The sequence below is a fragment of the Leuciscus leuciscus genome (assembly GCF_965113295.1).
Source record: "Leuciscus leuciscus genome assembly, chromosome: 14".
In the NCBI taxonomy this organism is placed as follows: domain Eukaryota; kingdom Metazoa; phylum Chordata; class Actinopteri; order Cypriniformes; family Leuciscidae; genus Leuciscus; species Leuciscus leuciscus.
In genome coordinates this window covers 4,502,476-4,514,888 of record NC_138738.1, presented here as the reverse complement: position 1 = coordinate 4,514,888, position 12,413 = coordinate 4,502,476, and the positions used below count along the sequence as shown (strand labels likewise).

Sequence of the window (12,413 nt, the reverse complement as noted above, 5' to 3'; positions counted from 1 at the left end):
CCTAAACCAAACCCAAACCCTAAACGTAACTCTACCCAGACAGCAATAGTGTCGGCACCTGTGTGGATTCCACGTGTACTAGATGTGGGCCGGATCTGGGTCGACACTATGTTGCTGTCTGGGTGGTAAGTACATGTAGTTAATATTACTCAGTACTCAAAGCACCACTCACATGTAGTTCATATATATATGTCTAAATATGTATTTCAAGGAGATTTTCTAGTTTTATAAGGTTCAATGAGAAAATTTGAAAACTGATTGATCCAAATTAAGCAAGCAGAATATATATATATATTCTGCTTGCTTAATTTGGATCAGTTTTCAAATTTTCTCATTGAACCTTATAAAACTAGAAAATCTCCTTGAAATACTTGAAATATAGCACAACTGTTGCCATCACTTCAAGGTTTAACATGATCAGCCAGATACGGACAGCATGTTCTGTCAATTTATTGCAAACCGGATGTGTCATTAGTCAACAAAAAAACAAATGTTGGTTTACTTTGTGCTGGTACATTTGTGCTGGTACATTTGTGCTGTTTTGAAACATCTTTTGATGTCAACACTTTTTTTTCTTTCTGTGATGCAACAAATGGATTATTTTTCTTAGACAAAATGTTCACCTTATGTAAAATCCAATCACCCTACAGGAAACCTAATAGTACCTCATATTAATGCTGACCTCTGCTTCCTCGCAGCTTCAGCGGGCTCATGTGTACTCAATTGAGTTGTGCAGGCTGGAGGAAACTCGTCTTCCTAATATCATGAGAATTGTGACCGAGGTCGAGCACGAAAATGGCGACAAATCATGTCTGTATGTAGTGTCAGATAATCCTTCACCTGCCCTTTCCAGCTGCTGTGGTGAGCGTTACCATGGCGATGTATTGTTGGGTTGCTGGTTTATTTTAATGGCAAGGCTTTCATTGATTTTGGCCGAGCTCCTAACTGTGTTATCAAACCTGTGCCAGTGCCATCACTCATATACTGTATACTGAGAGAGAAACGACTGCAGAGGAAATGAAAAACATCTATCTATCTATCTATCTATCTATCTATCTATCTATCTATCTATCTATCTATCTATCTATCTATCTATCTATCTATCTATCTATCATCTATCTATCTATCTATCTATCTATCTATCTGTCTATCTATATATCTATCTATCTGTCTGTCTGTCTGTCTATCTATCTATCTATCTGTCTATCTATATATATATCTGTCTGTCTGTCTATCTATCTATCTATCTATCTATATCTATCTATCTATATCTATCTATATCTATCTATCTATCTATCTATCTATCTGTCTGTCTGTCTGTCTGTCTATCTATCTATATCTATCTAACTATCTATCTCTATCTATCTATCTATCTATCTATCTATCTATATCTATCTATCTATCTATACTATCTATATCTATCTATCTATCTATCTATCTATCTATCTATCTATCTATCTATCTATCTATCTATCTATCTATCTGTCTATCTGTCTGTCTGTCTGTCTGTCTGTCTGTCTATCTATCTATCTATCTATAGATTTGTGATTTTGACAATTAAGACGTTCCAGAATCAACATATTTTGTTGATCCTGGAACAGCATTCTTGTCCAAAGCCTATAAGCCTAAACTTGACATAAACTGTAAACTTGTCCCTTAAATCTGATTGGTTGATTAGAATGTTGTTCTAGGATCAACAGAGATCTTCTGCGCTCAGCATCAGTCTGTAAAATGCAGCTTTTTCAGGTTTGGAGCAGAACTTTTGACCAATCCCCTCCTTTGATTGTGAAACTAATTTCGCAACTGTCTATTTTTTCATAGAGTTACAGGTTTGATTCGTATTGTTCTGTTTGCAGAGAGCGGTGGGCGGACGCTCTCGTGGACTCCTGACTGGGTGACCTGTTTAAAATCTGGACAACAACCTATTAACATCCCCACAACAAAACCCTGATAATGTCCCCCGCATGTAAAACAGCACGTTTCTAAATACATTTCCCATATGCGAGAGGGTCACGTCATTTGCTCAATATTACAAGCATTTATTTTTCAGTCTTACAGTGTTACATTTAATTCTCCTATTACTGTTACATAAAAAGTACTTTTAATTACCATAAAAATCTACCACATAAAAAAAATTAACAGAAGAGAACTCTTTGATACCTTACAGTACCATGCAGGCCTGGCGCCATGAGGGGCCAAACGGGGGCGTTTCAATTTATATATATGTATATGGAAGTTAAATGTGACATTACTATTATCAAGACTCCAGCAGCATCTAGAAGAATGAGATAATCATAAAGCATAAAATTAATGAGCGTAGAGAACAATCAGACATCTCTAATCAGCAGCAACAGTTATAAACCCAAAGGAAAAATAAGGACTAACAAGCTTACCTTTGTTAATCAGCATCTCTCGTCAACTTACAGTTCATTAAACAGCAATGTGCTGAACTTCAGCAGGGTCTCCGTCACAAGCTCAGTGGACTCACACAGTGATGGGAATGCATGGGAAGGCCAAGGAACACTGAGTCCAAACTGAAGACACCAAGTTTACCAATGTGAAACCAACAGGCAAATCATTAAATTAATGAATTGAAGGATGGATCTGAGCCATAGAAATTTGAGTGATTGGATGTCATTGTTTTTATTGTTCATCACCTGGAAAAAAATCATTCTGAAAGTGATTCCAGCGATATCGTTCCTCTCTGCCATTATCGTTATAGTTGTGGTGAGCACTCTGCTATTCTTTTATATTTAGAACGATTTATAGATCTTTATCGTTATAGTTATGGTCCTTGGTGTGAACGGGCCTTTAGTAAGAAACATGCAATGCACAAAGAGCAGGTTCAGTTTCCCTGAAGCATGCTGGGCTGAAGTGTTTTGCTCAAGCGGATAATGGTGAAGGAAACACAGTACGTCTTCAGATAATAAAGCATACTGGGGTTTGAACCTGCTAACTTTAAGTTGTCAGAACTAATCATTATCCACTTATGCCGCCACCACCACATTGTTCAAAACACAACAGAAAAACACTTAATAGGTCATTTGTGCATGAAATGAAAACTGGAAAGCTTATATAATATATATAAAAACAAAACATAATACATAAAATGTATACATTTATATATATTAACATTATTAGCATTAAGTCAAGTCACCTTTATTTCTATAGCACTTTATTCAGTACAGATTGTATCAAAGCAGTGATAACAGGAAAATGATTCAAACATACAGCAGCTCTAAAAGAAAAGTGTCGTTGTTCAGCTGAAGTCACTTCAGTGTTGATTCAGTTTCATTGTAAAGATCATCAATTATTCGATTTTTCATTTCATCTATAAAGCAGTTCTGCAGAAAACAGTGATGTCATCGTCCAGTTCAGTTCTCATCCAATAGTGTCAGTGCAGTCAAATCAGTAATATTGCTGAGTATTAAAGGGTTAGTTCACCCAGAAATGAAAATTCTGTCAGTAATTACTCACCCTCATGTTGTTCCAACCAAGACTTTCGTTCATCTTTGGAACACAAATTAAGATATTTTTGATGAAATCTGAGAGCTGGATCACTCCTCCATAGGCTGCAAGGTAATTTCATTCTGCTGGTCCAGAAAAGTTAGTAAAGACATCGTTAAAATAGTCCAAGTGACTACAGTGGCTCAATATTTTAAGTTTATCAAGTGACGAGAATACTTTTTGTGCGAAAAACAAACAAACGAACGACTTTATTCAACTATTAATTTTCTTCTGTGTGGGCCTCTGAGTGAGTTCATGAGAGCGACACGACGCATGCGCGAGAACTGAGATGATGACGCAGATGTGTCTCGATGTAGTGTTTCAAATGGTTCTAAACTGTGCATTTCCTCAATGTCCGAATCGTGAGAAACCAACGAGAAAACGTAAAAGTGCATTACCAATGCCGCAAAATGGCTTGTACCTTTCACACTTTCCCATCAAATGATCGTGAGCGTCATCTGTTCAGTTCTCGCGCATGCGTCGTGTTGCTTTTTTTTGCGCACAAAAAGTATTCTCGTCGCTTGATAAACTTAAAGCAGGGCAATGCAGAATTTCTTCGCTGTATTCTCGCTTTTTGCACGCAGGTTTCTCTATAGAGCTCCCGCTACAGTTTCTGAATAGATATTTGACAACACTGTCGAAAAACTCGTTGGCGACTCTCAGATACCAGAGGCTAGTAGATCAACGACATCAAAGCAGATGGGACATTCTTTAAAACGTCTTCTTCATTCGGGTTCGAACAGCATGAGGGAGCGCAATAATGACAGAATTTTAGCAGATTTTTTTGCCGTAAAGCAATTCGTAACATTCGGCCCAAAGTTGCAAGGTGGTTTTTCGGCTCACAGGCGCTTGGGAGGGTACGAGACGACCACCATTCAACCCGAAAAAAGTCATATAACTATTCCAATGACTCCGAAGCTGTTCGGTTAAGGTAAAAAAGTTACTTAGTTCACCTTTAAGGTTGAGCCACTGTAGTCACTTGGACTATTTTAACGATGTCTTTACTAACTTTTCTGGACCGATAGAATGAAATTACCTAGCAGCCTATGAAGGAGTGAGCCAGCTCTCTGATTTCATCAAAAATATCTTAATTTGTGTTCCGCAGATGAACGAAAGTCTTATGGAGTTGGAACAACATGAGGGTGAGTAATTACTGACCGAATTTTCATTTCTGGGTGAACTAACCCTTTAATACTCAGCAATGTTACTGATTTGACTGCACTGACACTATTGGATGAGAACTGAACTGGATGATGACATCACTGTTTTCTGCAGAACTGCTTTATAGATGAAATGAAAAATGGCAAGGAACCCAAACTCCATTAGTGACAGAATGGAGAAAATAACCTTGGGAGAACCCAGGCTCAGTTGGGGAGCCAGTCCTCCTCTGGTCAATGGTGTGATCATGATCCAGGCTGCATCACAAGTCAGAAATCCGATTATGGATCGGTAGCATTTAAATATTTTATCCAGTTCCTTTTGCTTGAAGATCAGATTCATCACGCCGGTATGGAGACGAAGCTTGTCTGGTCGGCTGACTACGATAACCTCGGGATAAACAGAGGGACCAATATTAGTGTAGATGCCATTCTTCTTACGATGTTACAAGTACATCTGGTGTTATGGGAAGTGTTCCCAGCTGACCTAATTCATGCAGCCTAACAATCCTTTATCAGATATGAAATTATAGAAATGTGATAATGTGTTATATGTATGCCAGGTTAAAGAGATGCGATTTAAGTCTAGATTTAAACTGACAGAGTGTGTCTGCTTTCCGAACAAGGCTAGGAATACTGTTCCAGAGTTTGGGTGCTAAATAGGAAAAGGATCTACAGGCTATAGTTGATTCTGATATTCTATGTATCAACTGGCCAGAATTTTGAGATCATCTTTCTGCTAGAAGAACTAGTAGGCCTACTGACATGTAAACTAAGGTAAATAGTTGGTCTGTAGGTTCAGTGCTGTCAAATATACAGTAGCTAACAGATGTTTTGTGTCACAACTTTTATATCATGTCTTTTATCATTATTTGACCTGGACAGATACAGCATTTTGTAGAAACATGTAACTATCCATCTCAGACCACTAAATAGGACAAATGAAAGTCAATGCGAAACTAAGCGATATGATTCTTGGAAATCTGGAGGGCTTCTAGGTCAGTTCAAAAAGTTTGAGTAAATACACCTCTCACTCGATGACTGCAACAAAAAGCTTGTTTCAAACCAACAAATCTGAACATAGGAAGAACTTTTGAGTGACTTCAATTTCTCACAATTTTCCCAACAACAATAAAAAATGATTCTCAAAAGTCTAATCAGCTCCAAAGGCTGGATCTGGAGCAATGTTTGTTTTATAAGAGACTCTCTCTTTGGTGTACAGTATGGAAGAGCTGGATATCCTTTCACTGGATATTAACTATGAGGTTAAGCCTTGTTGTATCATTCATCAGTGACATTTCACATCAATCAAGACTGAGAGAAAACAACAACAATAAGAAAGTAGAACAAGTAGAACCGAACAAAACTGGTATTAGATGCTTTCATAAAGAGTTCACCTCTCATCCTCACCTCTCATCTAAAACAAACTCACATGTACACAGACCTTGGTCTTGTGGGTCTTGGTCCACAGATCAATGCTCTTTAAAGGGACTCTCTTCAAAGGATCCACACTGGAAAACAAGCTCTGAGTGATAAACATGCTCCGTCCCAAAAATACATGTCATCTGAAAAGAACGTTACGTGTGCTTATTTGAATTCATTTATAGGAGTCTTGGTGTGTTATCAATTATCAGATAAAAGGATTTTGTGTGTGTGTGTGTGTGTGTGTGTGTGTGTGTGTGTGTGTGTGTGTGTGTGTGTGTGTGTGTGTGTGTGTGTGTGTGTGTGTGTGTGTGTGTGTGTGTGTGTGTGTGTGTGTCCTGACTACAATGATTCAATTCAAAAACACTGGGGAAATATGTGTGAGTTTGAAAGGGCTGCATAACAACAAGTCAAGACAAGCGGTTTGTTACAGAACCCAAGAGACGGACTCAGAACCCAAGAGAAACGTGTCTAAACTATAAATCGGAACATCAGGAACAAAACTGTTTGAATGTCAAGGGAAATCAATCATTCCTAATGTATGAACTTTTATTGGAATTTCAGGAGCATGCATAAATTGATGTTTTAACATCTAATGACAATTTCAGAAGCATGCATAAGTTGATGTTTTAACATCTAATGACAATTTCAGGTATAAGTACAGGGATATAATATGAATTACATAATAATGTACATTATAATATTTGAGCAAATGTGATTCTATAATGAATCATAAAAGCAGACACACAAATGCACACACATAAGAAACACTAGCAACAGTAGCATCATCTCTGACTAAGCTCTGAATCACACAGACAGATACTGAACTCTTTGATTCAGTGAGGGTCACGATGATGCCAGACATGAGAGACCAAAAACAAGTAATGACTCAGGCTAAAGACTGTTGTGTGCCGCTGTCACGACCCCTCTCAACACAGCATGAGTGTTATTGTACCGCACAGCACAGACACACTCCCACTCCACCACACTGACCAGACGAGGGGGCAACATCGCTGCATTCAACTATACAGGGATTCAATCATTAATGCATTTGCTTTGACTTTGAGAGTAACTTAATCTCAAATACAATTTACATATGAAGAAATTAAGCAGATACAGTAAAATATTACAATAATGAGAATTTATGCTAAAAAAAGTGCTGAATTATGACTTCAGCCAAGGCCAATTGAATTCTGAACTCTAAAGTGGTCTTTCAAGTCCAATTAAAGATACAATGTGGTTCAAAAGTGTACTTTAATAAAAAAAACAATTTTAGTTAAAAAAAAATCTTAATATATATAAATCAGACTAAATCAACCTAAACTGACTAATCTTAAGCATTCTTTTTGATGTTGCATCAAATTTAAAAACTAAAATTACATTTTATATTTGAGATTTTCAATGTGGACTTGACTTATAGAGGACACTGCTGACCTCTAGTGCTTGACATCAGCATAACTGCTGAAAACCATCACAGAAATAAATTCCATTTACCATAAGATTTCACAAATCGTTTTTTCTCCTTTTTTTAACAATGTGGGTTGATTTCCCTGAAAAGTGTAAACACTTCAAGCAAATGTCAAAGTATCTGAGGGCATTTCAGATCTCAACAATTAACCATCCACATTTGGATCAATAGAGTCAAGTCCACTAAAAAGTGAGTTTTGAAAGAAGATATTACAGAAAAATCAAGATGCTGGCTAAAATAGGAAAATGTAGATTCAGACAGGCCAGAAACTCCTTGAAACTAAAGTGATGGATTGTGACTGCTGGTACTCCATCATGGCTGTCCTCTATGGGTGGGCGATATAGACTCAAAATTATATCACGATATTTCAAGAATATTTGCGATAATGATATTTATGACGATGTAGAAAAAAAATGTTGACAATTTTTTTAATTACATTTATCTCACCTAAATGTTTGCTCACTCACTGCGTTTTTACAACGTTTTTCACGCGCGTTTTATGCTTATTTCAGACATAACCGACTGTGTACATATACTAACCATGACTGGAATTTTTTGACAATTTTGCGTGTTTTTCCCCCGTTAAAGCGATATAATCCGCGAAAAATTACTTTTGTTACTCGCAAGCTGTTTGTTAGACGGCTTTACTGCAGGGGCGGCTGGCCAATAGAGGGCGCTAGGGCGCCGCCCCCCCATGAGTTTATGAGCCACTCATTAAAGAAATAAGTAAATATATACATAAATCATACATACAAATTGTCAGTATTTGTGTGTTTGAGATATTAAATGCACCCAGTATATGTGAAAAATATGATAGAAATGACAAATGTCTGCTTTTTCAACACGTCTCCTCCACCTGCGTGCACGTCTCATCAGCTCTGGGGCGCTGGAGTCAATCGCCCCAGAGAGGCGGGTCTGTGGAGCAGCTTAGCCAATTGCTGATTTAAGATACATGTTTGACATAAACTTTACTGTATGTATAGCCTGCCCTACTGTATGTATGCACGCAGAGTAAACATCTCTCAGAGAGCGCGCGAGAGTACTACGGAATAGTTTAAAATCGCAAATGTTTAAACTGATAAGACATAAAAAGAAGTGAAAATGATAAACTTTAGTTACGATGCAAGTGACAAAAGAGTAGACAATTCCGTCATGTCCTGACTGCTAAACACAAGAGTGTGGTATCGACGATTGACTTGTGCAACCCATTTTGAGAGCGAGAGAGCTGAACACTCACGCGGTTGGTAAAATTGCGTCTTGGAGAAAGTTCTAAAATTATTGATTTGATTTTATAATCTGTGTGGATTCATTTAGGCTACTCATACAATGTAGGCTACATGCTAAAGTGAATCAATGTTTGCGGGGGGATTTCCCGCATTATAAGTGGTAGACCAGCGGGAATTATTAAAATACTATTGAAGTAGCTCCTTTTTAGGTACTAAATCGTCATTGGAGGCTGACTTGCTGCTCTCGCGCTCAGACAGGTGTTGTTGTTGTGCATGCTAGGGAACCTAATGCGCCATACGTGATTGCGTCGCTATATCAGTGATATCGCGATATGAATTTTTTTTTTTATCATGTAAAAATTTATACCGGTATTATCGTGGACGGTATGATATAACACACCTCTAGTCCTTTAGTCTCAAACACAGAGGCTGCTGGATCCAGGGAAGGCACGAGGTCAAAGGTCGCTCCTCCAGACACCTTCACCCACCACCAAACCTCTCTCTTCAGAGCCATTCTCCTCACTCTCTCCCTGCTCACCACCCACTCCCTCAGCAACTGCATGTTCCACAGCACAAAGTGACAGGATGGCAAACAAAGCAGAACAACTCCCAGCATGCAAAGTGTCGCCACTAGGGGGCGCTCACTCAAATCAAGAATGCTGTAGATGTAGGGTTCATCAGACTCGTTGGTGCAGCCCATTAGCCAATAAACAACAACAAATATGACATAAAGGACTCCTGCCAGGACAGTGTAGAGGAGGTGGGTGAGATGAACGGGTGTAGAGGACAACAGCAGATCCACAATGGTCTGGATGCTGTTGATGACATGGATGTGGGTGTTTGTGAGGGAGCCCTGGTCCGAGGTGTGGATTAGGGTCCAGTAGAGAAAGGTGACGGTTAATGATAAGCAGCCCATCACAGAATGTAGGAACCACTGCAGACAGAGAGAAGCGACTGGAGGAGTGAGGAGGGTCTCACACTCACTTCGGTCTCCTACTGGAGGAAAGGACTCCATTAAAGCATTTGAACGCAGATGACATTTAGGCCTGGTTTCACAGACAGGGCTTATATTAAGTCAGGATTAGGCCTTGGTTTAAAGGATAATTCCGGTATTTAGCACTTTGAGTCTCTTTTCTGGTTTGTTTTTGGATGAACTAGAGTGGTGGACACAGAAACTGTATTTCGCTACGCTACTTGTTTTGGAACATCAACGAACACCACTAACCACTCAGTGAGTTGCACAGTTTTGAAAACGAACATTAAGGGTTGTTTTAAGAACATGTTCCTGCCCGTAGCCAGCCACTCTGAAGCGGTCAAAGACGATTCTAAACGAGTCAAAAAGTCGAGACAGGACCCATTGTCATAAATTTCTGTGTCCACCACTCTAGTTCATCCAAAACAAACCAGAAAAGAGACTCAAAGTGCTAAATACCGGAATTGCCTTATGATGCCTTACTGTGCATTCACACCGGACGCGAATAGCGAGTAAAATTCGTGCCTGCTGCGTCTAGTTATACGCTTGACCACTTTGTGTTAATTCGCGCGTCAAGAGCGAAATTGACGCACATAAAAACAAAAGTTTGAAGCAAAATTTACGCGCGTCAGAGGCGAAATCCGGAGGCGAAAGTTTCGAAACCCGTTGGCGGCCATCTTTTTTAGATGTTTATCGAGCATTAGCATTAATCGAGAGAGTCACCGCTCGTATATGCTCTGGAGAGCAGAAACAGCTGCGTAGGGGACATCGTCGCTGTACTCGGGTCCACCAGACCCTCCAGAGGGTTTCAGGAGTTTCACAATTTGCTCCAGGAGCTAGGTTTGGTGGACCTAACGGTGAGGATGCTGACGAGGACAGCGTAGGCCGAATAAGGCCTCGGCCTCGAGTGGTCGCTGCCTGACGAGCCCGCGCTGTACAGCCCGGCGCGAGGTTCACCCTCGCCCGCACCCACCTAATCTGTCGAATTTGCGTCAAACGCGTGAATGCACAAAAAGCACTAATAAAATTATTCGCGCTTAACGCGACAGACGCTCAATTCGCGCGAACTTGACGCGCGAATGAGGCGTATTCGCGTCTACCGCGCCGCGCTCTACGCCTCATTCGCGCCGCAGGAATTTTTAACGCGCGTAACGCGTCTTAACATTGAAATCACTCGCGCCTGAAGGCCTATTTATACTTCTGCGTCAAACTCACGCCGTAGCTTCGGCGTAGGCTATGTGTAGCGCGCGTATCCTTCGGCGTACCCTGACGTGCACCTCTCCAAAAATGTAACAACGCGTCAACTCTACGCGGGGAACGCAAGCGCTGTGATTGGTCTGCTAGGACCGCTCCTCGGGTTTCACATGCTCCCTCTTCAAGTGTCATTGCGCGTCAACGCGGACAACGACGCAGAAGTATGAATGAAAATCAACACGTTGCCTACAGCGTAGAGGCTCCGGCGAAGGTCCGACGCAGAAGTATAAATAGGCCTTGATGCTCTATTCACGTTTGGTGTGAACGCACCATTAGTAAAAAAACAAAAAACATTACTGGTGTGCATCTTCAGACAAAAATGCCACTGACATATTTTAAGATCAATGCAATTTGCTTTCAGTTAAAACAACTGAACAATGCATTTTAGTCTGGGACTCAAGCCTTGTCTGTGAAACCAGGGGTTAATGCTTTATATTGTGATCTAATCAGGACTCAACAATACATTTTATTGTTTGATAAAGAATAAAGTAATTCTGTACAGTTCAGTTTTTTTTCTTGCTCTTTCGCTGGTTCCACCAAAAAGAATGATGTATTTTTATATTTGCAAGAAATACTATTTATATATTTAAATAAATGTTAAGTTATCTTTAGTTTAGTGGTTTTTTTGTTTTGTTTTTTTGAGAAAATATTTAATTGCAGCAATCTGAAACTTATACAGCTAATTTAACTCCCTGAATTTTTCAGGAAAATGCATTGCAAAACATTAATAACAGATTTGTAGTTTTTAAATACATTCTTGATGCTTTTGTTCCATGTGTCTTTTATGCTGTATTTCCTGTGACCGTGTGTAGTCCTTTTGTATCATTGGTTCCCTTGATTCTCTGGGTGTTTTTTGTTTCCCTTTGTTATCTTACAGCTTCCCTGTGTGTATATAAAGCCCAGTGTTTTAGTCAGTTGTTGTCTTTCTAAGGGTACTTTTAATTTTTAAAAGTACAGAGGACAGCATTGTCAAAACGATCCTTGTTCACATGGATCAATGGAAACAACTAAAAATGCTGTATTATTCATGCCAGGCCAGTAGTTGGCGATGTCACTTTGTAAAGAAACACACAAAGCTTTCTGTAGTTTACAAGGAGATGATAATGGTATTGTTTTCAAAAACTTGCACTTTAAAACCCATTTTCAACAGTTTGCAGTTTCAGGCCCCCAAAATGCTGTTGTCGTGTAAATGAACGGCCAGAAAGCATAAAAAGTTTCCCATTTCTAGTTAAAAACGGTCTTGTAAACGGCCCCTAAAGCTGGTGTGTTGGTGCTCTCAGTTCTGTTTTCCAGCGTTTTTGTTTTGTAGTTTCTTGAGTTATTTATATTCTCATAATAAACTCTTTAATAAATTAGGCCCGTTTATTGGTTTTGCGCTGCGCATCTGTGTTATACGTCATCACGCA

The 12,413-nt window shown here is 39.4% G+C and overlaps 1 protein-coding gene across 2 annotated transcripts in view; it reads right to left on the bottom strand.

The window, feature by feature from the left end:
- Positions 1-8,268: 8,268 nt before the first annotated feature.
- LOC309474144 (protein rolling stone-like) overlaps positions 8,269-12,413 on the bottom strand; it is a 63,687-nt gene continuing 59,542 nt past the window's right edge. Inside the window, exon 4 of one of the 2 annotated variants that reach the window (XM_082136516.1) lies at positions 8,269-9,776. In XM_082136516.1, the coding sequence (XP_081992642.1) occupies positions 9,142-9,776 (635 nt within the window). In that variant the 3' untranslated portion in view covers positions 8,269-9,141. The remainder of the gene's footprint in view (positions 9,777-12,413) is intronic. The other variant, XM_082136515.1, reaches the window with a different exon arrangement.